This window comes from Oryctolagus cuniculus, chromosome 2 (genome assembly GCF_051225735.1).
Source record: "Oryctolagus cuniculus isolate XC-2025 breed Fujian yellow rabbit chromosome 2, ASM5122573v1, whole genome shotgun sequence".
Lineage (NCBI taxonomy): Eukaryota > Metazoa > Chordata > Mammalia > Lagomorpha > Leporidae > Oryctolagus > Oryctolagus cuniculus.
In genome coordinates, this window is record NC_142868.1 from 47,746,746 (window position 1) to 47,770,753 (window position 24,008).

A 24,008-nucleotide genomic window follows, 5' to 3' on the forward strand; every position below is an offset into this window, starting at 1 on the left:
ATATGAGAGCCAGTTCTAGTCCCCGCTGCTCCACTTCTGATCTAGCTCTCTGCTGTGGCCTGGGAAAGCAGTGGAGGATGGCCCAAGTGCTTGGGTCCCTGCACCCACATGGGAGACCCAGAAGAAGCTCCTAGCTCCTGACTTCAGATCTGCTCAGCTCTGGTCATTGTGGTCATTTGGGGAGTGGAGCAACAGAAGGAAGACTTTCTCTCTCTCTTCCTCTCTCTCTCTCTCTCTCCCCCTCTCCCTCCCCCCCCCAATTGTCTGTAACTCTACCTCTCAAATAAATAAATAAAAATCTTAAAAAAATAAAAGAGTAAATGTGAGATATAAAAATAAGTCCAGTGACTGTAGACACTTCATCTAGGAAAACTGGTTCCTAAGAGGAGAAGAAAATAGAGTGTATCAGAATAGATGTGTTGAGTCACAAGAAGGCTTTTTAAAAACAAAAGAAATATATGATCCTTGAATATATTTGTGCTCATTAAATCTAATGTCTGCACAAATGATTTTAGAATATAGTACCCAGGAAGAAGAAACATCCCAGGGAGTGGAGAGCTGAGAGAGAGTAGAGTGTGAAATACAAAATTGAAAGTTTGGAACAAAGGTACTGTTGCAAGAGTCTGCGGTAACTACAGCTCTGTTTCCCTGCTGGGCCCCCGAAGAGTGGGGAGCACAGACAAGGAGGAGTGTGTAACGCAGAAGTGGGTTACTGAAAGAGAACTTACAGCAAAAAGGAAAGGGAAAAAAAAGCTCCCGGCAGTGCTTAGAGGGGTCCCTGCAGGAGAGAGCAGTTGAGGGCTGATTGTCTAGGGGTTTTTATACTCTGTAAAAAGGGGAAGTTCTCGTGACTGGTCGGGCAGAGGGGCAGTTTTGATGGGTTCCAATCCAGACTCAACAGAAAACACATTAAACTTCCCCAAAGACACACAGAATTTGCATTCCCTAGACCAGTTACATCAGCACAGAGAAGCCTCAGTTACAGACACTGGCACATGACACCAGCATCCTTCATGGAGGCTGCCTCCTTGCCTTATCTCAGATCCCTGGAGACCCCTCTACAGGTGGTGGGGGAGGGCCCCTGTCCCCGGCTACCTAGCCAGGAGTCTATCTGTCTATCAGTACCTCAAATGCTCATGGGAAAATGAGCATGAAATACACATCTAGGGGCAGGCATTCAATTCAGCACAGAGTTGAGGTCACCACCTGAGAAGCCTGCATCCCATATCAGAGGGCCTGGGTTCAAGTCTTGATTCTGCCTCTGGTTCCAACTTCCTGCTAATGCACACCCTGGGAGGCAGCAGGGGATGGCTCAAGTACTTGGGTCCCTGACACCCTCATGGGAGACCCAGAGAGAGTTCCAGGTCTCCTGGCTTTGGCCTGGACCAGCCCTGGTTGTTGTGGGCATTTGGGGCGGGAACCATCAGATGGAAGATCTCTCTATGTCTGTCTGTCTGCCTGCCTTTCAAATCAAATGAAAATAAAATTAAGATGTTTATTTCGGTGCAAATAGCTCTGAAATCCATACATAATTTTTTCATAATTTGCATTTCCCATGAACTTTTTTAAACCCCCTCCTCCACACAGATGTTGACGTAACACCAGTTGCTAACGGGACTTGTGATACCGAGGGGTCTTGTTCTGTCTTCTGTTGTTATGCAAAATCCCTGAGACTGAGTAATTTACAAGGAATGAAGTAGTGCAGTTAGCTCCGGGTCCTGTAGACCGGTCCATCCAAGAACAGGACCCCAGCATCTGTTGAGAGCCTTATGTCCAGAAGGCAAGAGGGCACAGCAAGAAGAGACCTCCGCTCAGGTTCTCTGGGGAGAGGAAGCAATCCCAGACCGGATTCTGCCCGGTTCTACAAGATGAAAGACACACGCCGGCCTCCAGCAGAGGGAGCCCCAGGCACAGAGAAGCGGAGCCGAGCGGCCTCCTGCCCCACCCTGCATCCCCGGGGACCCGCGGACCCACAGGCTGGGAAGCCTCCTCCGGAGCCGAGGGCTAAGTACCTGAACCTTTGGAATGATGAGAGACCAAGGGGAAGGCCGATCAGTCGGCAGCGGGAAGCCTCAGAAGGGCCTGACCCCGATGAGCAGTGAGCTCTCTCCTCCCTGCTCCCACGCCCAGGTTCTGTGCAGGGTGCCTGGGTCTCCGAAGCCGCAAGATAAACCTGACAACAGTTGGTCCCGGACCAGGCCGTTACTGGAGCCTAACAGGGCCCTGTCCTCCGCCCTTCACCCTGTCCCCCTCCGTGCACCAGGCAGGCCGAGGGATCTGTGTGGCAGAGAGATTTGGCTAGAACGAGGACAGTTGTGTAACTCCCAGATAAGGCCTAGCTGCCAAAACTAATCACGCCAAGAATCTCAACGCAATTAAATCATTGTGGCCATAGAACCTTCCAAGCCCCAGTGTTCATCTTCAGCGACTCTTCCAGCATGCCTTCCTACTTCTCTGAGTAGAACCCAAGATTCTAAAATCCGCCACAAGACCACCGCTGCTAGGGCGCACCCTGGCTGTCACCCCCCTGCTTGCACGAGCGCTCTCTGGTCTCAAATCTTGGTCAAATACTGTAAGGTCTTGCTGTCCCTCTCCAAATATTATCATAAGTATTATTTACTCCTGAGATTCGTATCAAAATCATGTGTTCAAAGAGACTTCAAAAAGTTTGAGGAAAGTAGAATTAAAGGTGTAGTTTGTTTTGGTGCAGTTTTTTAAATCTATGCATAGTTTATTTTTTGTTTTGTTTTGTTTTGGTTTTTGCTTGTTTGTTTGTTTTTTGTTTTGTTTTGTTTTTGACAGGCAGAGTGGACAGTGAGAGAGAGAGAGACAGAGAGAAAGGTCTTCCTTTGCCGTTGGTTCACCCTCCAATGGCCACCGCGGCCGGCGCACCGCGCTGATCCGATGGCAGGAGCCAGGTGCTTCTCCTGGTCTCCCATGGGGTGCAGGGACCAAGCACTTGGGCCATCCTCCACTGCACTCCCTGGCCACAGCAGAGAGCTGGGCTGGAAGAGGGGCAACCGGGACAGAATCTGGCGCCCCGACTGGGACTAGAACCCTGGGTGCTGGCGCCACAAGGCGGAGGATTAGCCTAGTGAGCCACGGCGCCGGCCCACAGTTTTTTCATAATACTCATTTTCCATGAACTGTTTCCCCCAAGTCTTCTCTGTAAAACTACATCACTCACATAGTTACCGTCATGCTTCTTGTCCTCCTCTAGGCCATGTACTTCCCGCTGGCCTTGTGCGTCCTGCAGGCTTCCTCCTCCTTACTGAGAGCCCACGTGTCTCTTCTGAGGTCATCACTCTCTGTAGCTAAACTCTAAGTTGTCCACATTTCCCACCCTGGGCCCACTGCCTACCTGCTCAGTTTTCCCCTCCTCCCTTCTCTCTCCTTCCTCCTCCCTCCCTCCTCCTCCTCCTTCTCTTCTTTCTCATTCATTCAAGAGACACACAAAGGGAAACAGCTCCAGTCCACTGGTTCACTCCCCAAATGCCTGCTACTGGGCAGGGCTGAAGTTAGGAGCCCTGAACTCAGCCCAGGTGGCAGGGAGCCGATCCCTTGAGCCCCCACCACTGCCTCCCAGGGTCTGCAGAAGCAGGACTCTGGAGTCAGGAGCTGGAACTGAGAAGCGGCCCCAGGCGCTCTGACCTGGTAACATGGGCATCTTAACCATCGCTAGGCTCAAGTCTTCTCTTCCACACCCACACCCATGGAAACAGGAGCTTTCTTACAAGAGGCAGCAGAATCATAGCGTCGGTTCTGTTAAGTAATTTGTCCTCTTCTTACTTAAGTGGTAGGTAGGAAGGTAGAGATGGAGATGCACCTCCTGGATCTATTCTGGATTCTCAGTTCTTTTCCATGATCTACTTTATTTATATTGCTGTCATTAGGGCTGATTTAATGATCACAGTTTTATATCTCCTTGCTATCTGGGAGGTCAGGTTTCCTTTTTTGTTTTTCTTTCCTCAAAATATTTTCTGGCTGCTCCCAGGCATTCATGTTCTCAGGTCATTTTTTCTAATTTCCCAAAAAAATTACTTTGCAGTTGTGACTCTGTGTTTATGACAAATACCATTTTGTGATACTAAGTCCTCGTTTAGAAGCAAGAAAAAAAATACCCACTGCAAGAACTGAAAGCCTGGTCTGAGCAAGTTATTTAACTCTCTGTGTTCTGTACAATAGCAAAGGCAAGGTAACTTTTTCATGGGTGAAAAAAGGGCCAATTGGTGTAAGCCCTTAGAACAGTGCCTGGCACACAGTCATGAATGTTAGCTGTGGGGCCGGCGCTGTGGCATAGCAGGTAAAACTGCCACCTTCGGTGCTGGCATCCCATGTGGGTGCTGGTTCGAGTCCCGGCTGCTCTTCTTCTGATCCAGCTCTCTGCTATGGCCTGGGAAAGCAGTAGAAGAAGGCCCAAGTCCTTGGGCACCTGTACCCACATGGGAGGCCTGGAGGAAGCTCCTGGCTCCTGGCCTCGGATCGGTGGAGCTCCGGCCATTGCGGCCAATTGGGGAGTGAACCAACGGATAGAAGACCTCTCTCTCTCTCTCTCTCTCTCTCTCTGTGTAACTCTGAATTTCAAATAAATAAATAAATCTTAAAAAAAAAAAAAAAGTGTTAGCTCTTGTTCCTGTGACTTTCAGTGAGATTGCTCTGTTCAGTGATTGGTGCCACTTCTGATGTCCCACGGTCTGATGGTCTCAACTGAAGACCCCAGCAGTCACCATCAGTCTTCAGCGTTCCGTGTTTCTGGCTGAAAGAGAGTCAGAACCCTGTTTCCAACAGTTTTCTACCGTTCCTGTGCAATCCGCTCCTCTGCCCACATTCCAAGGAAACCCGGGAATAAACCTGTGAACTAAGGTGCGAAGCTCCAGTTAGACCCGGTGGATACCACCATCTCTAGCTTGCAGAGATTAGACAGCTTTCTGACGATACCCATTCTATTAACTTTCCATTAACAGGTGAAATACCTGGGCGGAGCTTCTTACCTTGGAAACTCACACTCCAAGAGGGAGTGACTCCATTGGTTTAGGCACCTGGTGAGGCTGGAGGATGGGGGGGGGGGGGACAATCAATCACACGGCAAGGCAGGCAGCAGACAGAAAGTAGACCCTATTTATGAAACCACCTCTCTCCAGAACTACCTTCCAAGGTCAAGTCCACTAACCTAAAGACTGCCTACCTCCCAGACTCCACATTTAGACCAAGTTGGCACCTATCAAGCATTAACTTTAATCTATTAACCATTAACATAAGACTTTGATGTTTTAATGTCTGCATGAGTTGGGGAAGCCAAATTCTGTTGAAATCATTACACATACCTACTCAGTAGCACTGTCGGGTCTTATCCTCAGCTCAGTCGGTGGGAGAAGCAATAGATCTGCCTTTTCTTACAGAATGTGTGCTAGAGAAACCTGGCACAGAACATAGCTTTCAGTTGTTGACAGTCCTCTTCCCGAAAGATATGCATGGCACTTTTTCTAAATGCTTGAAATTTGTCTCTGGAGTAACTCACACCAACAAGGGGTTCGACAGTTGTCATTGCTGCTTAGCCTGATGGCACTAACTGCCCTGGCCCATCTTCATAGAGACCCACTCTCCGGCTCCCTCCTCCCGCCTGCCCCTGGCCAGAGAACGAGGCGCTCCCAAGGGCCGTGACAGCTCCCAACCAGAGCCTGGACGGCTCCTCTCAAGCCATCTTTGGCCCTGGCTCCCTGCAATCACCTGCTCAAATGAGTCCAAGTCTACTCCTGGCGCTCCCTGGAGCTCCCTGGTGGGTAGGGCCCCACAGCTGCTGTAGGCACCCCCTGGGAGCAGCTGTTTTCTAGGGGTTGGGCAGAAGGTGGACATGTGGGCTTGGGGGCGGGGAGTCCTGCAGGCATGAGCACAAGCCCCGTCTGGGTGCAGGACCAAGTCAAGGGACAGCGGGATGGGCAGCGGGCCTAGGTCCCCATGTTACCTCTTATCACGGATCCCATATTAAAGAGCATCCTCGCCCCCTCTCCTGGGCAGGCAGGGTGGAGGGGGGGGAGGTGCTCTGCCATCAGCAGGGTAAGAGCCAGCCCAAGACAGCAGCACCGTGCTTACTGCTTACCAGGAGGCCACAGGGCCTGCCTGGGGGCTGAGGATCGGGACCCACCAGCTTTCTTCTGGAGGAGGAATTTGTTCTCGCACTCCTGGTCACTGTAAACGCTGTCCCTCTCCCACACGTGCTGGGGAACGTTGAGCTCCCTCACGGCGCACAGCCTGCTGCAAGGTGTTCTGCACAAGCTGTGCTAGGCCCTTACCTTACTCTTCCCCCTCTTATTTTCCCTTCACCCAAACATTCTTGGTTTGTAAAATCTTGGTATCATGGATACACTTTTGTATCCTGTTTGGACAGGGCTGAAAGAGTGGAGGAAAGGAAAGAAAAGGGCCAGTGCCGCGGCTCACTAGGCTAATCCTCCGCCTGTGGCGCTCACACACCAGGTTCTAGTCCCGGTCGGGGCGCCAGATTCTGTCCCGGTTGCTCCTCTTCCAGTCCAGCTCTCTGCTGTGGCCCGGGAGTGCAGTGGAGGATGGCCCAAGTCCTTGGGCCCTGCACCCCATGGGAGACCAGGGGAGGCACCTGGCTCCTGCCTTCAGATTGGCACAGCGCACCGGTCGTAGCAACCATTTGGGGGGTCAATCAACAGAAGGAAGACCTTTCTCTCTGTCTGTCTCTCTCACTGTCTAACTCTGCCTGTAAAAAAAAAAAAAAAAAAAAAAAATCCCACCTGCTGGGGTGGCCAGGCTCTCCGTTGTGCAGCCTTGACACGTGGCTAAGGGTGAAGTCCACATGCTTTATATCCTGAATTCATGCCAGTTGCATGTATGCAATAGGTGCAAGTCAACATTCTTATTCCCTTATCTTTCATGCACCATGGTAGCGTGAGGGTTTCCCCAGGAAAATAAGCTGGAAGGAAGGCAAGAGCTCAGAGGGGTCCCCTCCCAATATGGCCCCACTCCACTGTCACTTCCAACCCGAGGGTGCATCCTGACTCTTCTTGCAGCATCTGTGGCTTCTATGGCTTTCTGGCCTCAGCTTGCCTTGTAGCCTCAGGCTGGGCTCTGCTTGGGATTATACCACAGGCCGTGGCCTGGACACAGCAGCCATGACAAGGACATAGCCCCCAAAACGAGGCCCATGGTTCCCACGGGCGATACCAGAGGGGAGGTTTTGTTGGAGAGCCAGGCCAAGAGCTGCCGCCGGAACATCTCACACAGACACACCCTGAAACAACCACGTTTTGCTTTATTAGGCGTTCCATGGTAATATAACACAGAGTTCTTAAGGAATCATAAACACGAGACTTGTATTTTACCATAATTATTTTGCCATTAAGACAGTGGTTACAAAAAAAAAAAGTACTCTTCGGGCTACACACATTATCAGCGTTAGCACTGAAAGTTCCTCCACTCAGGGGTCACATCACAATTTCAATTTCAAGGATTAAAAACCATCTATTATTCAATCCTACACTGTTTTAGAGCATCAAGTCACTGCAGTTAATCAGTTCTGAGACACTGTCAGTTTATTTTAGCATTTACATATGACATTCATTGAACACACACACAAAGCAAGCCAACAAGTAAACATGCTTACACAGCCTGGGGAATTTTCAGGTTTTAAATCGTTTCTTAAGAAAACCATTGAACAACCAAAATTGCCATGATCTGGTACAGGAAAAAAAAAATAGGAAGACTCAAGTGAATACTGAAGAGCTGCAAGTGTTTCTTAGAATTGAAACAAACTTTTTTTCCAACTTGTTCAAATTTTCTCTAAGTGCAGGTGAGGAAAAAGAGAAGCAAATATATTAAGTCAACCAATTATTTTTTTTAAAGTGCAATTTACCTTTAAAATAACAAATAAAACAACAACAACAAAGTTCCAAACCCCAACCATAACCCCAAAGGCATAACGTGAGGAGAGGCGAGTGGATGGTGTGATGGCCTACTTTTGGATGTTACGCTTTAGGACAGCGGGTCTGGCTTTACAGAAGCCTGCGAGCCCAGCATTGTTCCTAACAACCCGCGGACACAGCTGGAAGGCCCTGCCACACAAGTCAGCAAGGACAGGACTGGACACGGAGGAGGGAGCCGGTGGGAAAGCGTCACTGAGACAAGGAGCCGGGGTCACCCTAGGTCTCTGAGGGGCACACACGTCTAACTGGTAACGTTTTCTCCCCAAAACAGAGCCGATGTGACGTAGTAGCAGTGCTAAAACTGACTTTTCCTCTTGCAAAGTAAAACGAATTTAGGTCAAAATTTCCAAGGGTTTTCTGAATTTATAAGGCCTCCCTATATTGCATTATGTCTTTAGAAATAATTGGACAAAACAAAACAAAACAAAAAAAACTTTTTGTTCTCCCCAAGGTGAGGAGCCTCAGTGTGGTCTAGATACATGCCCAGGAAACTGCAGGACGGGGGAGCCAGACCCCTGCTGGCTTAGCACTCTAAGCAGCTAGTCGCCAGTGGCCGTTGGCTCAACTGGGTTACAAGGCTGGACCTACGGGTCTTGACTTCAACCAATCAGCATTGCCCAGAGGAAACCCGCGCAAGGTGTGCAGCCTCCAACTTCTGCATCCCGGCGCTGTTTGCGGTTCCATTCTAGGCCCATGTGCGATCGCGTGGGCAGCGCAACCCAGCCTGGCCCTGCGCCTGACCCTGCGCCTGACCAGGGTCTCGGATTCAAACGCGTCGCCTCGCGATGGCAGAGGGTAGCACCAGTCTTACATGGACTAGGATGACAGATTACCATGGCGACAGTGGCAAAACTGGAGTCCTTCCGGGCAGGTCCTGGGACCACCGTAAAATGGGAGACTGGGTGAGGTGGAAAGACAGCCAGAGAAGAAGGGACATCCACTGTCTCAGAGACGAGGGCCAGAGAAAACACAACAAGAAGAGAGACGTGAAAATGTTCATGAATGAAAAAGCTAGAGACAGAGAGAGAATGCAGTGCACACACACAAGAAAATGGTGGAGAGAGAAGAGAATCCTCAGAAGATTCGGTACGCAGCAAAATCTAGGCCAAAAAAAGAACACCTGCCCGTTGAACACATCTGATCCAGAAAATGATGGCAGTGGCCGTGTGGAGGCCCCACGCGACCCCTCTGCCAACCCCCTGACTCAGCACGATGGTTATGTAATTGTATCATTAGGATGTCCAGTTCAAACCCCTTGTGTTAATATTAAATTAGACTTTCCAATGGACTATTAAAAAAAAAAAAAGATAACTCTCCCACTCCCAGAACCTCCCCAGCCCCACAAAGAAAACTTTTAATTAAAATAATTTTTTTAAAAAAAAGAAAAGCAGAAGGCAGCTCTGGGCAGTTCACTTTCTCTTCCCTCAGTGAAAAGCAGATGCTACGGAGTACAGCAGAGGTTCGCGATGCAGACCCCTCTTGGTGATTTGCTTTGTGGTGCATGTCTGAGTGTTGGATGCGGTTCTGTGTACGGGTGGGTGGATGCCTAGGGAAGCGGTGAGCGACACCGGGAGCTCCGCGTGGCGGCGGAGCAGGGCCCCACAGGGCGCCCCATGAACTGGCTGCCCCACAGTAACTATCACAGGCTCTTAAAAAAAAAAAAAAAAGGAAAGAAAAGGAAGGAAGGAAGTCTCAGAATGTCCTCAGGTGTCCCATCCCCGTCCCCAGGCAGCCGGTGGGGCCAGGAGCTCTAGCCCAGGCTGGTGATGTTGGCACGGCCGCCGGGGGGCGCCACGATGCGCTGGGTGGTGCGGCGGGGAATGTTGTCATCGATCTGTGCGCCTGGAGAGGGCGGGAGAGGAGAGAGGAAGTGAGGCTTGGGGCGCCCGCCCCTGCTGCAAACTCAGCGCCAGGGCGCGGGAGCAAGGGCGCCGGCACTCTGTGTCCTCCCACAGCCCCACTGCAAGTTCAAATGGGAGAGGGGCCAGGGGTAGCCCCCAAACCAGCCGCGGCCCAGGGCCACCCTTACTGAAGCCGGCTGCGTGGATCATTGGGAGATGTGCAACCACACAGGATCCAGCACTAGGGCTCCGTCGGCCTCCGTCCCCATCCGTCCCCAGGCGCCCTGGTCCACTGGCCTGAGCGCACCCTTTCTGAAGACACACAGCCCCCTCTCTGGCACTCCCTAACCTTGCAGACAATCAAAAGCAGGAGGAACCATGGGCCAGGCTGAGCATCCCTCATCCGGGAAACCCAAAACCCAAATGCTCCAAATCTGAAAGTCTCAGAACGCCGACACAACGCCTCTGGTGGAAAATTCTACACCCAACTTCGCAGGATGGGCTGCAGCCCAAATCCAAGTGCACTAAAAATACTGCATAAAACTAGATTCAGAACACGAGTCTCAGGTACACATGGAGCACACAGGCATTGCGTTTAAACCTGTACCATACTATGCATATGCAAATAGTCCAAAATAAAAAAAAAATCCCAAATAGCCCTGGGCTCAAGCCTTTTGGATCAGTCTTGACCTGTGCCTTCTGTCTGGCCCGGGAGATAAGAAAGCAGCCATCACTAAGCCCATTGCACTTCATGGCCAAAGTAAGGTTTGACATTTCTAGATTCCTTTAAAAATGAATAACCCCTATATGGCACAGATGGTAACTTTCTCAAAATCAGGCATCTGACAAGAAAGAAAAAAAAAAAAAACACCCTCTGATTAACTATTTCTTTTCTAAGCCATTGGAATCAGGATACCCGTCTGTAGCCCAGGAAGCCAGATGAGGAGAGGATTCTCATAGGGGCCATATGAAACATACGAAGTTCCAGGTCAGGAAAGTGTAGAGTCTGGGCCCTTGGCTCTCACCAAGCAGGTGGCTAACAGCTATCAAACGGCTCTGTTCGCAGCACTTTCCATAAATATGAACTCAGTTACTCCTCACAGCAACCCCACGAGCTATCGCTGTGACCCCGGTCTCACAGAGGAGGAGACTGCGCGGGAGGTTAGCCGGCGCTGGAAGGGACGGGCCCTCTTTTCACCAGATGCCGTGCGCGGAGGAGACCGCCCTCCTAACTGCATTGCACGGGCGCCACAGCATTCGCGATGGAAATTCACCTCAAGATTCTGAAACCCCAGGGGTCATTTATTCTGAAAATGCATCTCGGCGGATACTAGGCTTCCCACTTTGGGAGGGATGGGACTGTCATTCCCTTCCACTTCTGCCCCCTTTTCCAATGCACCAAGCTAGGAGCGTACCGGACAAGCTGAATCCAGACTGGTGCAGGTTGCGGACAGGCGGGGCCTGCTGCTTGGCGGGCGACGTCTTGGCCGAGGAGGCGGGAGTGACCGTCTTGGGCGTCACGGACACCTCGCACACGGGTCCGTCGTACAGGCCGCGGGGCACGCCTCTTAGCTCCGCCAGCTGTAAGCACAAGAGCGCCCCCCTCAGGCCACATGTGCAGAGCACACCGCCCTGACAGCCCTCCTGACCCAGAAGGAACAGAGCCCAACACTGGTCTGTTAGACTGGGAACAGGGGCATGGCCAGCCCACCCAGCTGGAGCCCGGTAACCGTTACTCAGCAGGAACTGAAGTTTCTCACCATTTTCCCCTCACGGCCCTTGAACTCTAAACCCCCTAAGAATGCCCTCATAATGCTGTGAAGAGGACCTGCGGTCAGGGTCAAGATCCAGTCCAGACCTTCCTCTCTAATCCCACTCTCCTGTTAACCTCCTCTCAGCCCCTCCTGCCTCCCCCTCCCCAAGCCCCAGCACTGCAGGCCGTTCACCATACCCCAATACGCTATGGGTGCCAAGCTCCTGGTATCCTGCCCACCTACTTCCTGTCTCTCGACTCTGACTTGATAAATTCCTACTCAATATCAAAACCCAATTCAAGGCCAGCACCATGGCTCACTAGGCTAATCCTCCGCCTGCGGCACTGGCTCCCCAGGTTCTAGTCCCGGTAGGGGCACTGGATTCTGTCCCGGTTGCTCCTCTTCCAGTCCAGCTCCCTGCTGTGGCCCGGGAAGGCAGTGGAGGATGGGCCAAGTGCTTGGGCCCTGCACCCGCATGGGAGACCAGGAGAAGCACCTGGTTCCTGGCTTCGGATCGGTGCAGCGCGCCGGCCGTAGCAGCCATTTGGGGGGTGAACCAACGGAAGGAAGACCTTTCTCTCTGTCTCTCTCTGTCTAACTCTGCCTGTCAAAAAAATTAAATTAAATAAATTAAAAAAAAAAAAAAAAACAATTCAAGGGGCCGGCACTGTGGCACAGTGGGCTAAGCCTGCTGCACTGGCATCCCATATGGGAGCTGGTTCCTGTCTTGGCTGCTCCTTTTACGATCCAGCTCCCTGCTTATGGCCTGGGAAAGCAGTGGAAGATGGCTTAAGTGCTTGGGCCCTTGCACCCGCATGGGAGACCCAGAAGAAGCTCCTGGCTCCTTGCTTCGGATTGGTGCAGTTCTGTGCATTGCGGCCATTTGCGGAGTGAACCAGCAGATGGAAGACCTCTCTCTCTGTCCGTGACTTTACCCCTCAAATAAAAAAAAAAAATGAAAATGAAAATGCCCTCTGCCCATGACCCTTTCCCCAGCTATGGTTTCATCTCCTGGGCCCTCACCAGAGACTCCTCATCGTAGCATATACCGTAGCCTCCCTTTGCTCCGGCTGGCTGGGGACACACCCAACTGCCCCCTCAAAACGTCACCTTCCATTCATAGAGTCCAGGTTCCCCTCGTCCCGGCCACCCTCTCTACTCATCTTGTTATTCTGACTCCACCTGCTTCACAATAGGGACCTGAGCTTATCCCATGTTAAAAACAGTCGAAAAGAACAAAGCCACTCACCCTGCTCCTGGCCTTGATACGCTTGTAAACAAAGTCAGGGAAGGGCTTCCGGGGGATGTAGCGCCCAGAGCCTTCGGTGACATGAAGCGTGCCGTCCTCCAGGACGATCTTCCCCTGGCTGATGACCACCAGCGGAGAGCCGCGGCACTCCATGCCTTCGAAGATGTTGTACTCCAGAGACTGCAGGAAGAGAGCGCAGGGAACCTCAGAGTGGGCCCTGCCGCCGGGGCAGGACCCCAGCCGTGCGGCGGCATCCACTGCCCCGATGCCAGACGCCGGGGCTGGTCCCAGCACCCGCCGCCCCAGCAGGCAACTTCATCTGTCCTCCCTGTCTAGAATACAGGATCAGCCTTCCCACCTCTCCCGGTCTGGAAGGAAAATGATGGAACAGAACAACTGCAGTGTGTGTGTGTGTGTGTGCGCGCACATGTGCGCGCAAACATGACACAAACACAAAAAGATATCTCCTATTAGCAGCGAATTCTTCCCACCAGCTCAAGGTCCATTCAGGCTGAGTTCCAGAGGCCTCCTCTGACCAAGTTCTAAACGTGAAGAGGTTTTAACACCGGCTTGCCTGGTTTTCCCATCTGTTTGGGGTGTGGCTAAATTGCTACTCCGTGGAAGCCAGCTGCCCAGGGATTCGCACCCCAGGTCTGCCACTCACCAGCAAGTCCCTGATGCTCCTCTGAGCCTCGCCTTCCTCCCCCAGAGGAGGCCGGGCACGGCCCCCTCTGCAGGACTGATGCCAGGACCCAATGAACCAAACAAACAGAAGCAGCTCGCATGCTACTCGGCACAAAGTAGGCACTTAGGACATGTTCACTCATTCACTGCCTGGCGTACTGCACTTCGCCATCCACAGCGCAAGCCTGCTGGTGTCCAGGACATCATGCAGTGCCTACATCGAGTCCAGCTGTCCATAAAGGAGCGCCTAGAAGAGTTTTGGGGCTCTCGCTCCTGGCGAAAAGCCGGAAGCAGCAGCTTCAGGACTGTAAATGATTTAACAGCGACACACCCAAGGGTCGCATCACAGCTCAGCATGCGCAGAGCCTACCCTGCCAGCTGTGAGGCAGGAGCGCTCCATCACTCATCAGCTGCAGACAGTACTGACCTACATCAACGTGGGTGCCCTGGAACCACCTCTCTGGCTGCATGCCTGGAAAATCCACGCGCAGGCCCAGTGGCAGGCCTGCCAGTGCCAGTTAGCAAGACACTCCCATCACAGCTCATCATTCCTTGTGGGAGGAAACACTGTAGCACCCAGGGCGGGGGGGGGGGGGGGGCCTCCTGTAAGCTCCCAGCTGATTCATGCTGCATGGGCATCCTGGGTGCTGGCTCGTCAACAGGTGAGGACAGCAAAGAGGCCCCGTGAAGGTGTTACCTGCAGGGCAGGGCCATCGCTCTGGAGGGGTCTGGGTGACACGTCTGCAGGGCATAGACTCTGTTCCCGAATCTGTTCTCCCTCCACATTCTCTCTTCTTCCAGGCCAAGAGCTCCAAACGCAAGCGCCCACCCCAGCGGGGTCATCTGCAACTTCAACAGTGAGCCCCGCCTGCCTCTTTACCTTAACCTCTGGGGGAAGGGTCACTGGAAGGGGGAAGCACTGTGTCCATGTAACGCTGATGAGAGGCTGCACACAGGCTAGCAGGGAAAAGCTGAACAATTTTGGGTTCTAATTCTGGCTCAACCACAAAATCACCATGTAATATTAGACTGGTCACTTAAGCTCACTAAGCCTCCGTTTATTTATCTTCCCCATTGGGATAATAATCTCAGCCCCTTTATTGAGGAGCCCAGATGAAAGAGCAATTGGGAATGTGGCAGGAAATGCATGCTGAATGGGTAGGGTCCCTGGCCAGGGCCCTAGAGCCCCTGGAAGAAGCCACTGGGGACTCCCAAAAGCTTGGGAGCTAAGTTCCACACAAGTGCAACTGTAAGGCGGCCCGTGGAGGAGGAGGAGGGAACGAAGCCAGCTATAACTACGGAATTCAGCAGCCTTCCAAGAAGCACCTGCCACCCACGCACCCACAGGTGCAGAAGCTGGAGAGGAGCCCACACTCACCCAGCATCTCTGTCCAAATGAGAGAGGAATGGGATATGGCAAGGGCCCAGGGCTGTCCTGCAGAACTGCCAGAAACCTGCCCTGAGCTGTCATGGCACGTGGGGGACGTGTCAGTCACCGGCCCAGGCCGTGTAACGTGGGCAGTCTGGAATCATCTCCCCTACGGAGCCAATTTTCAGTTTGGAATTTCACCTAGAATAGCCTCTCCACTCATTCAGAACTCACTTCAAGATTCCAATGTGTTCCTTCTACCCGTCACCCATTTCTCCTCCAAAGCCTCTACAAAGTCCACGTTCTTCCAGTTTTATACTTACAGTCATACCTCGGTATCCACAGGCGACTGGTTCCAGAAACCCATCCCACCACCCCCAAATCCATAGATGCTCAAATCCCTTATATAAAAGGGTGTAGCCTGCCCACCTCCTCCATTTACGCTTAAAGTCACCTCTACTTCATTCGCAAAGCCTAATAGAAATGTAAATGTTGTACAAACAGTTGTAATACTACCTTGCTTAGGGAATAATAACAAGAAAACATCTGTGCATGGTCAGGATGGCCACAGCTGGAGTGGACCTAACTACATCATACACATCAATAACAACTTCACATTTTCAACCCATAGTTGGCTGAATCCATGGATGTGGAATCCACAGAGAGAGGCTGGATTGCGTGGAATTTTGTGAGGGATCCCTGGAACCTAAAAGCTATGTTTCCAGTCCACTGACCACACAGGTCAGAATCACAGAACACACAGAGTCCTTGGCTGAAACCGCCCCACGCTCGGCTGAGGGGCCTCAGATATTATTCAGTTGCTCAGGGTTCCATTCATTCCCAAGCTCTGAAGCCTAGACAAAGAGGCAAGAGATGCCCCAAACCTGCAGATCCTTAATGCCATGATCAAGTGGCTGGGCAATGTTTCGTTTATTTAGGGAGAAGTCAAAATCGACGCATGCCTTTGGACAGTAAGAGCAGCTGTCATTCATGTTTCTGGACAGCAACACTGGCATGAGAAAACAGTGGCTTAAGGGAGTGTGAGTGCCCAGTAGGAGTAGACCCTGGCCTATTTCATTTAGGTCCCCTGTGCCAAGCACCATCACGCGAGGTGTTGCACCAAACCATGAAAATGCAATGCTGCCTGACTTCCAGAAGCTTCTTCTGTGCTGAGCCACTCTAAAGACTCTGAGGGTCTAAGGACAGGAAAGCCATGGTAACTCAAAACAAGGATGAGGGCTCACAGATCTCACTGATGCTAATGAAATAGCTATCTGTATTTCTTCCTCAGTGACCTGCAGCTTGTATCTTGGGAAAAGTCCATTCTTATCCCATCAAGTTCTTTTTGCAGCTCCCAGGACCTGCCCTGCCCTGCCTCCATCTCTTTCTGGGACTGTGATTCCTTGGGATGGGGTCTGCCCCGTTAACAGGTCTTACACTGTTGTGTGTCTTGGCAGAGATGGTTTTAATGCTGTCGGGGTCCCAGATGACCAGGTCTGCGTCGGATCCCACAGCAATGCGGCCTTTCCGAGGGTAAAGGTTGAAGACTTTGGCTGCATTGGTGCTGGTCACAGCCACGAACTGGTTCTCATCCATTTTCCCAGTGACCTGAAGAACACAGCACATATACACAGGCACATAAGTGCCACAAAAGCAGGTGGAAAGGATGAAAGAGAGAACACTACTCAGCAATAAAGGAACAAACAATCGACGCACAAAGTAGCTGGATGTCCTCTACAACGAAGTACAGGCACAGACCCAGGCTTCTAGTCATCTCAGCTGCAGGTTGCAGCCCCACGACTGGCTTTTCCTGGCACTTCATGGGTGCCAGTCACAGTTCCCTTCCCTACCCTTCTATAAATTCAGTAGAAAAATAGGCAAAGGAAATGAGTGGACATCAAGAGCCAGGAGGGCCAGCATTGTGGCATAGTGGGTAAAGCCACCGCCTGCGGTGCTGGCATTCCATATGGGCGGTGGTTCAAGTTCCAGCTGCTCCACTTCTGATGCAGCTCTCTGCGGTGGCCTGGGAAAGCAGTAGAAGATGGCTCAAGTCCTTGGGCCCCTGCACCTGCATGGGAGACCTGGAAGAAACTCCTGGTCCTGGCTTTGGATTGGCACACCTCTGACCATTGCGGCCAACTGAGGAGTGAACCATCAGATGGAGGACCTCACTCTCTTTCTCTGCCTCTCCTCTCTCTGTTTAACTCCGACATTCAAATAAATAAATAAATCTTTAAAAAGAAAAAAGAACCAGGAAAAATACAAATGGTCTATATGCATATGAAAAAATATTCACTACAAATGAATTAAATTTAGCATGAAAATGGAAGTCTGCTCTTCAAAACCAAACCAAGTTTTTCAAGTATATTTAAGGATGTGGAAACTTTTTTGTGATCTATTAAATTTTAAAAAAAGAAGCTACAAAACAGTATGTGGGATACCAGTGTTACTTACATATCTTGTGCAGTCATGCCCTAGCAAAATGATCATTGTGATATGTGGAACATGGTGATGGTTTAGTTCTGGAATAAGGATATATTATTTATATAATCTGAAAAAATCATTTTAAAAAATGGAAAACCTTTTCTGCTATTATATTTTTAAATATAAAAACAAAAAGGTCCAAAGATTTCCTAAAAGTCAGTACACAGTTGTTGGCATTATGGCGTAATAGATAAAGCCACCGCCTAGGACGCTAGCTAGCACCCCATGGAGAAGCCGGTTCAAGTCCCAGCTGCTCTACTTCCAATCCAGCTCCCTGCTAATGGCCTGGGAAAGCTGCAGAAGATGACCCAAGTGTTTGGACCCACGTGGGAGACCTGGATGAAGCTCCTGGTTCCTGTCTTTGGCCTGGCCCAGCCCTGGCCACTGTGGCTATCTGGGAGGTGAACCAGCAAATGTAAAATCTCTCTTTCTCTGTCTCTCCCTCTCTCTCTCTCTCTGTATCTCTGATTTTCAAAATAAATCAATAAATTTTTTTTTTAAAAAGTCAGTACATGTTCAAAGCAGGACTATAAAAGCCAGTGGTGGGTCAAAATGCTAAATATCCAGAAACCCCCAAAAGACACTTTTAAGGAAACTGATCAAGATTCCCAAGGGGAAAAAATGAACTGTGAAAGCCATCAGGTTGCTAAGTAAGCTTTTATCTGACTAACCAGAGAATCATATAAAGACTGTACATTTGTAGTCTTTACTGTTCCATATCACAATGAGCAATACGCATGTAATATTTAGGAGGAAATGTCTTATGAGAAGTGGGCTTAGATTTCCAAACCTAAGACAGATTGTCACTTAAGATTCAGATTCTAGAATGTTCTCAATTGTTCCTTTCAAGGCCTCAGATGAGGAGGAAGAAGAACACTGAGGTCCACCCATGGGTGAGGCCACTGCTCCTTACCACAGCCTTATCCCAGATGACGGACATCCGCTCCTCAGTGCCGTTGGTCCCCTCGGGAATCAGCGTGAAGTTGTCCTTTCCTACAGCCTTCTGGGCAGTGTTGAAAGTACAGTGGGCACTGCCAGTGACCTGGAGGTCGCCACTGGAAGGAAACGTACAACCCAATACTGAAGCACCATTATAACGCTGGGTACCCCACTCTGTTCCATGGGTGACACTGCACCAACCACAGGGGAGTCCTTCTGATGCCACATTCATCCCCTTGGACTTTCCAGGGGCCCAACTGTTTCATATGGAATTCTCTCCCAGAATGCTGCCAGAGTGCTAATTCCTCATTCACGTCTGGCAATTCTAGAGTGGTGAACAAAGGTCTATGTTGGCAAGCCTTCTCTCAACCACCACGTTGTCACCTACTGGCCCAGTAAGTGTGAGCAAAAGCTTAAGAATGTAAAATATGAACAAGTCATCAGAACTCACCAGGACAGCAAGGAGTTGAGAAAGTCTGGAGTGGTTGGATCTGGGCTCAGGGGTGGGGAAGTGACAAAGGCAGCAGCCTTGGCCCAGTTCTTGCTCCAGTAGTGGGAGCCATCAGTTCCCAAGCTGGCGGTGATGGGCTCGCCATACACCACGGTTCCTGACGAACAGAACACACAAGGCTCAGTCTCACACAATGAGGAGGGCAGGAAACCAGCCTTTCTGGGAGTCGCCACCTGCCTGGTGCATGACAAGCATGACAAGGGTGTCACCATCCCTTCACAGGAGATGCCAGCCTAGTCTCACAGAAGAGGAAGCTGATCAGGTAGCCCCGCTGGCTGGCCAGAGTTGCTCATCAGTCGCATGCACCCTACACTTCACCTTCTGTTCTACAACTCAACACACACTCCCTAGGTGATCCTGCAAGCTGCTGAAGGCTTCCGCATCCTACACTGTTGCTCGTCAGCCCTGTAGCACCATGTATCCAGTGCCAGGTGCTGTCTAGACTCTTCTTCCTGAATGATCGGTAGCACTTTGAACTTGACCTCGCTGTCCAGCAAACACTCTCTCTGCTCACACTTCCCAGCCCCCTTGCAGTGCCTAGTTGTGGCTCAAGGTCTGTGAGAGGAAATCACATGTGACATCGCCAAGTTGAAGTACTGGAGAGCAAATACACAGCCCTCAGACCAACCCCAGAGACAGCCGGGGTCCCCGAGTCACCACCTGAGACAGGAGCTGCCCTGGACAGCCACCGGGGCCACAGCTGACTTTGAAAGAGAGAAAAACTAACTTTGCACAGTGATGCTACTGAGATTTCAGAGTTTCTGGAAGTCTAGTCTAATTTGATGAATACAATATCCAAAAATATTAACTCTCTGACGCCCAGACGTAAGCCAGGGAGTTGGAAATCATGTATATCCCTTGATGGCCAAGGCTTCCGTGCCTGCTCTAAATTATCTTCTGAAATGGGCCTTCAGCAAGTCTCCCCAGAGTTTTGCGAAAGAATGTCAGATTCATTTGTTTTCCCAATCCCTCCCTACATCACCATTCCTTCTCCAAGACACTTCCATGGGGGATATTTATGGAAACCTATCTTTCCATGCTATTCTCTTGCACAAAATCTTCCGAAGCAGCCTCTCTGAATTCAAGGATTAAAGCAACCTCCCCACGGACACATCCTTCCTCTCCAAAGCCCATCTCTTCACCATTACCCAAAATTCTATTCAGGAGGCCAGTCTCCACTCCAGTAAATGCCAATCTTTCTATTTTTTTTTTCCTTTCCTCTTGATGGAAACACCTTGTAGCTAACTTAGCTGCCTGCACTCAATAAATTAAATTCATTAAATAACCCAGTGTCTTATTAATTAAAGGCATCTGAGCTTGAACTTGATCTCAGGTCAGCCAAGTTTGCTCGCCCCCACCTCATGCTAACTCTCACCCCACATCAACCCAGCCAAGCTCCCCTCTTCTGCAAACACAGGGCTCTCAAAGGCAAACACGTGTCAGTGAGGAATGTGTTTCCCTTCCTCTCCACAGCCTTTGCAAAGCCTTATCACTTGATAATACAGCACAGCACCCTCTTGGCCAGCCACTGGAGGGCTGGCTCCACACAGCTGCCCTCTCCTGCCTCAGGAATTTCACAAAGGGGTCCCTGTTCAGTCAGCGAGTGCTGGGGGCCACAGAAGGCAGCTCACTCCAGGCCATCAGTAGTAGACCCCACACAGGAGGGGAGAGCTCCAAAGCCAGGGGACCCATGGCCCAGAAAGAAGACCCAGGAAAAAAAAAAAAAGAGTCAAGTTCAGAATGCCCAGAGGGGTCCCGGGTTCCTGATCCACTCAGGGCCTTCCCAGGCAGAAGGCAGTGCAGGGGCCAGCTGGGTGGCTGCCAAAACTGCTCCCACCCATTTCCAAATGGAAAGCACTACATACTGAGGAGGCTTTGCCCCTGCAAGGATCTTCACGAAATGCCAAAGAACAGCCTGGGATTCTCCCAGGATCTCCGGCTCCCGGCGTTTGACTGGAACGTCAGACTGCTCTGGTCAAGTGTAACTCTCCTGACCCAGCCAGGTCTGCGGGTCCCACAGGCCACCATCTGTCTGAGCACAGAGGTGAAGTTTGTCTAAATCATACAAAAACAGAGGCTGCGCAACCTTACAGATATGCTGGCTTTGTCCCCGTGAAAATGTTCAGGAGACCAAAGGTGCCTGGAGGAAAACAATGGCTGTGTGGTCCCTGAAAATCCTTGGACGAGTGCACACATTTCTGAGTGTCCTGAAACTTGCTAGTGCTTGTCCTCTTGCTCAATCTGCCCCTCAATGGGGCTGCGGGTGCGCACGTACGGCAGGGACTGGTGCTTGGGAAGTGGCCTGAAGCCACGGGCGTGGAAGCTGAGGATGCCGGGCCTCACCTCTCCCCGCAAAACACAACCGGGACTGGGGTTGGGGGGCACGGAGCTGACCGACAAGGGGCTATGTGCACAGGAGCACGCATCTCGCCAGGGAATAAACTTGACCTTCAGCCTCTGGAAAAAACAGAACCAGGTCAGAGCTTCCAAGGCCACAGCTGACCAGAGTCTACCTCCTTAAACTCTTGGATCAGGGCCAGGCCTAGACAGGCGCACGCAGGGGCAGAAGAAGTGGGCTCCAGGGCAGAGGCGTCTGGTGGCTCATTTCTGCTTTGCTTTGTTCCAATTCTCTGAGGGGTCCAGAGGTCCTTCCTGTCTTTTGGTCTCATTCCTTTTCTTCAGCACGGGAGTTAATCCATCATGTTCAAGGCCTCTACCCCCAGGGGTGGTTGGATCCATACACAGGGGGTCATGGAGCGTCTCCCAGGGCTCCTCTCCCCATTCTGTAAACACTGTGCACCAGGGAGCCCAGCAGGGGCTGCCAGAGTTCGATCTGGCCACAGACACCGCTGAACTGTGCGCCAGAAATAATTACCACTAATAATAATAAACCACAGAACGGCTTAATTGCCCTTCCTGCACTTCTCTAAACACATTGCTGATGCTTTCTTGGCATCCGTTAGAGCTTCGTGATTTATTTTTTTTTTTTCTCCAGGAAAAGTCTAAACTGAAGGATGTGACCCCAAAGCAGGCTCTGGCAGGGGACTCTGCAGTGATGTTTATTCACAACCAGCCTGGGCCTGCGTGCATTCATGGGGAATAAATGGAAGGCCGGGGTTTAGAAACGCGTGACAGCTCCTAGCTCTGACAGTTAGTCATCTCCCATGGACGAGAACCAGGATGATAGATCTTATGTGCAGCTTAGAATGCAGCCACAAATGCAGAGCGAAAAACCAACTGGGTGGACAAAGCCACGGACACACACACCTCCACTCTCTTTCTTTTCAGAGAACCCGCGCCGGACCCCATGAGCCTAGGACCCACACTGTCCAATTTTGTCACTGAGGATGGTTCTGGAACAACAAAACCTTGTGGAGGAGTTTTCTGAATTGGTGCTGGGGTTTTGGGAATCAGCTCTCTAATGTGATTCAACTTAAAGGCATGAAAGAGGATATTTCCAGTAGTAAAGAGAGCACTGGTAGTCCACGGCCTGATGGTGCAATAAAGATACACAAATATCAATCCTGCACACTCCAAATACATGTAAGAGGCAAGGTTCTGAGATCCCGTGGATTTGACATCTTAGAACATTTTTGTCAGGACCCAGCATTGTAGCGTAGCAGTAAAAGTCGCACCCCACATGGATGCCAGTTTATATGCCGGCTCCTCTACTTCCAATCCAGCTCCCTGCTAATGGCCTGGGAAAAGCAGTGGAAGATGACCCAAGTGCCTGGGCCGCTGCCACTCATGTGGGAGACTGGGATAAAGCTCCTTTCTTCCGCCTGGCCCAGCTCTCGCTGTTGTGGCCATCTGGGGAGTGAACCAGCCGTTGGAAGAGCTCTCTCTATCTCTCCCTGTCTCTGTGTAACTCTTTCAAATAAATAAATAAATCTGTTTTTTAAAAAAAGCACTTTTGTCAAATCAATGAGTATAACAGTATTAGTTGGTTGGCCCTAATTGTGCTGCACAAAGTAAGGAAAGAATGAGCTCAGGGACCCCATAAATACGTCAAGAACCCCATAAAAGACCCAAAATGTCTATGTCTGCCCTAAAGAGTGCCTTCCTACAGGTGCAGAGCCGTGATGGCTGTAAACAAAACCCAGGATCTCATCCACAAGTAGCTGAATTAGAGTACAAAGGAAATCCTCAACCTCAGGCAATCTGCTGTTAAAGTGAAGCATTGATGGGACAGAATCCGGCCTCCACACAGCCTTCAGCTTCTGGCGGCCACATCACCCTCCCAGGTCTCCAACCTGGTCCACCCTGCAGATTTCACACCTGTCAGCCCTACAAACAGGCAGGCCAATTCTAGGGGGAAAAAAACTCTCTACAACCAATTGATCAATTGATCAATCGATCAATCTTTCTCCCCCACCTACACCTCTCCCTCCCTCCCTCTCTTTGCTTCTGTTTCTCTGGATCGCCTTGACTAATACAGTATTTGGTGAGACTTCATGACATTCGCAACCCAACCCACCTGCTACTCTCAATCCGAATTCTAGGCTCAAGAGTACTATGCGGTGCATGAGCTGAACACTAAGGTCCGTCCTCAGGTTGGAGTGGTCCTCAGAGGCCCTTCTCAAGGTGCCCAAGCCATTCCAACTGGCCCACAGAACATAGGACATCTCATCTGGAACTGGGGCTTCCAGCGCTTAATGGCCCTCAGCTGTCGCTACAACTGTTCTGAATATTTCTGCATCTAGTGTGCAGGGGTGGGGTGGGGTGTGGTAAGGAGGAGGATGAAGATGTCCACCAGATGAGGTCACTAAGCACTGCCCACGGGCTACCATTCACACATGGAAGGCATCGTCGGCCATGCTAGATCTCACACGTGGACCAGATGCAGGCTAAGGGAGCCCAGCCGAGAGGAGAAACTCCCACAGGAGATTCTCAGTGCAAAGACAGCTGACCGAGAGCCTGGAGTCGTGATTCTGTTTCCCACAGGCCGGATGACCAGGGGCCAGAGGCTCGACTTCTGCATTTCCATTTCTCTTCCATGAGATGAGCCTACTAACCCAATGGATGGCGAAGTCTTTTTCAAGAGTACCATCTGGTGCTGGCTGTGTTTTCATTTCCTTATCTGCAAGCGGGGTTGAAGCCAGGAGAGGTGGAGGTGGCGGACCTCTGGGGAGACAGGTGTGCCTGTGACCACAGTGCTTCCTGCTGCAGTGTCTGGGTGGGGAGGCAGCCAGGGATCACTAGGCATTGCCATCCCGTCGTTGTCCCGCCAT

The 24,008-nt window shown here is 51.0% G+C and overlaps 1 protein-coding gene across 3 annotated transcripts in view; it reads right to left on the minus strand.

Annotated features, from left to right (window-relative positions):
• Positions 1-7,256: 7,256 nt before the first annotated feature.
• DPYSL2 (dihydropyrimidinase like 2) overlaps positions 7,257-24,008 on the minus strand; it is a 149,959-nt gene continuing 133,207 nt past the window's right edge. For all 3 annotated transcript variants that reach the window (XM_051842554.2, XM_002709455.6, XM_070068271.1), the window contains exons 9-14: positions 18,718-18,874; positions 18,241-18,382; positions 16,281-16,451; positions 12,791-12,970; positions 11,203-11,368; positions 7,257-9,788 (exon numbers count right to left, since the gene is read on the minus strand). In XM_051842554.2, the coding sequence (XP_051698514.1) occupies positions 9,697-9,788; positions 11,203-11,368; positions 12,791-12,970; positions 16,281-16,451; positions 18,241-18,382; positions 18,718-18,874 (908 nt within the window). In that variant the 3' untranslated portion in view covers positions 7,257-9,696. The remainder of the gene's footprint in view (positions 9,789-11,202; positions 11,369-12,790; positions 12,971-16,280; positions 16,452-18,240; positions 18,383-18,717; positions 18,875-24,008) is intronic.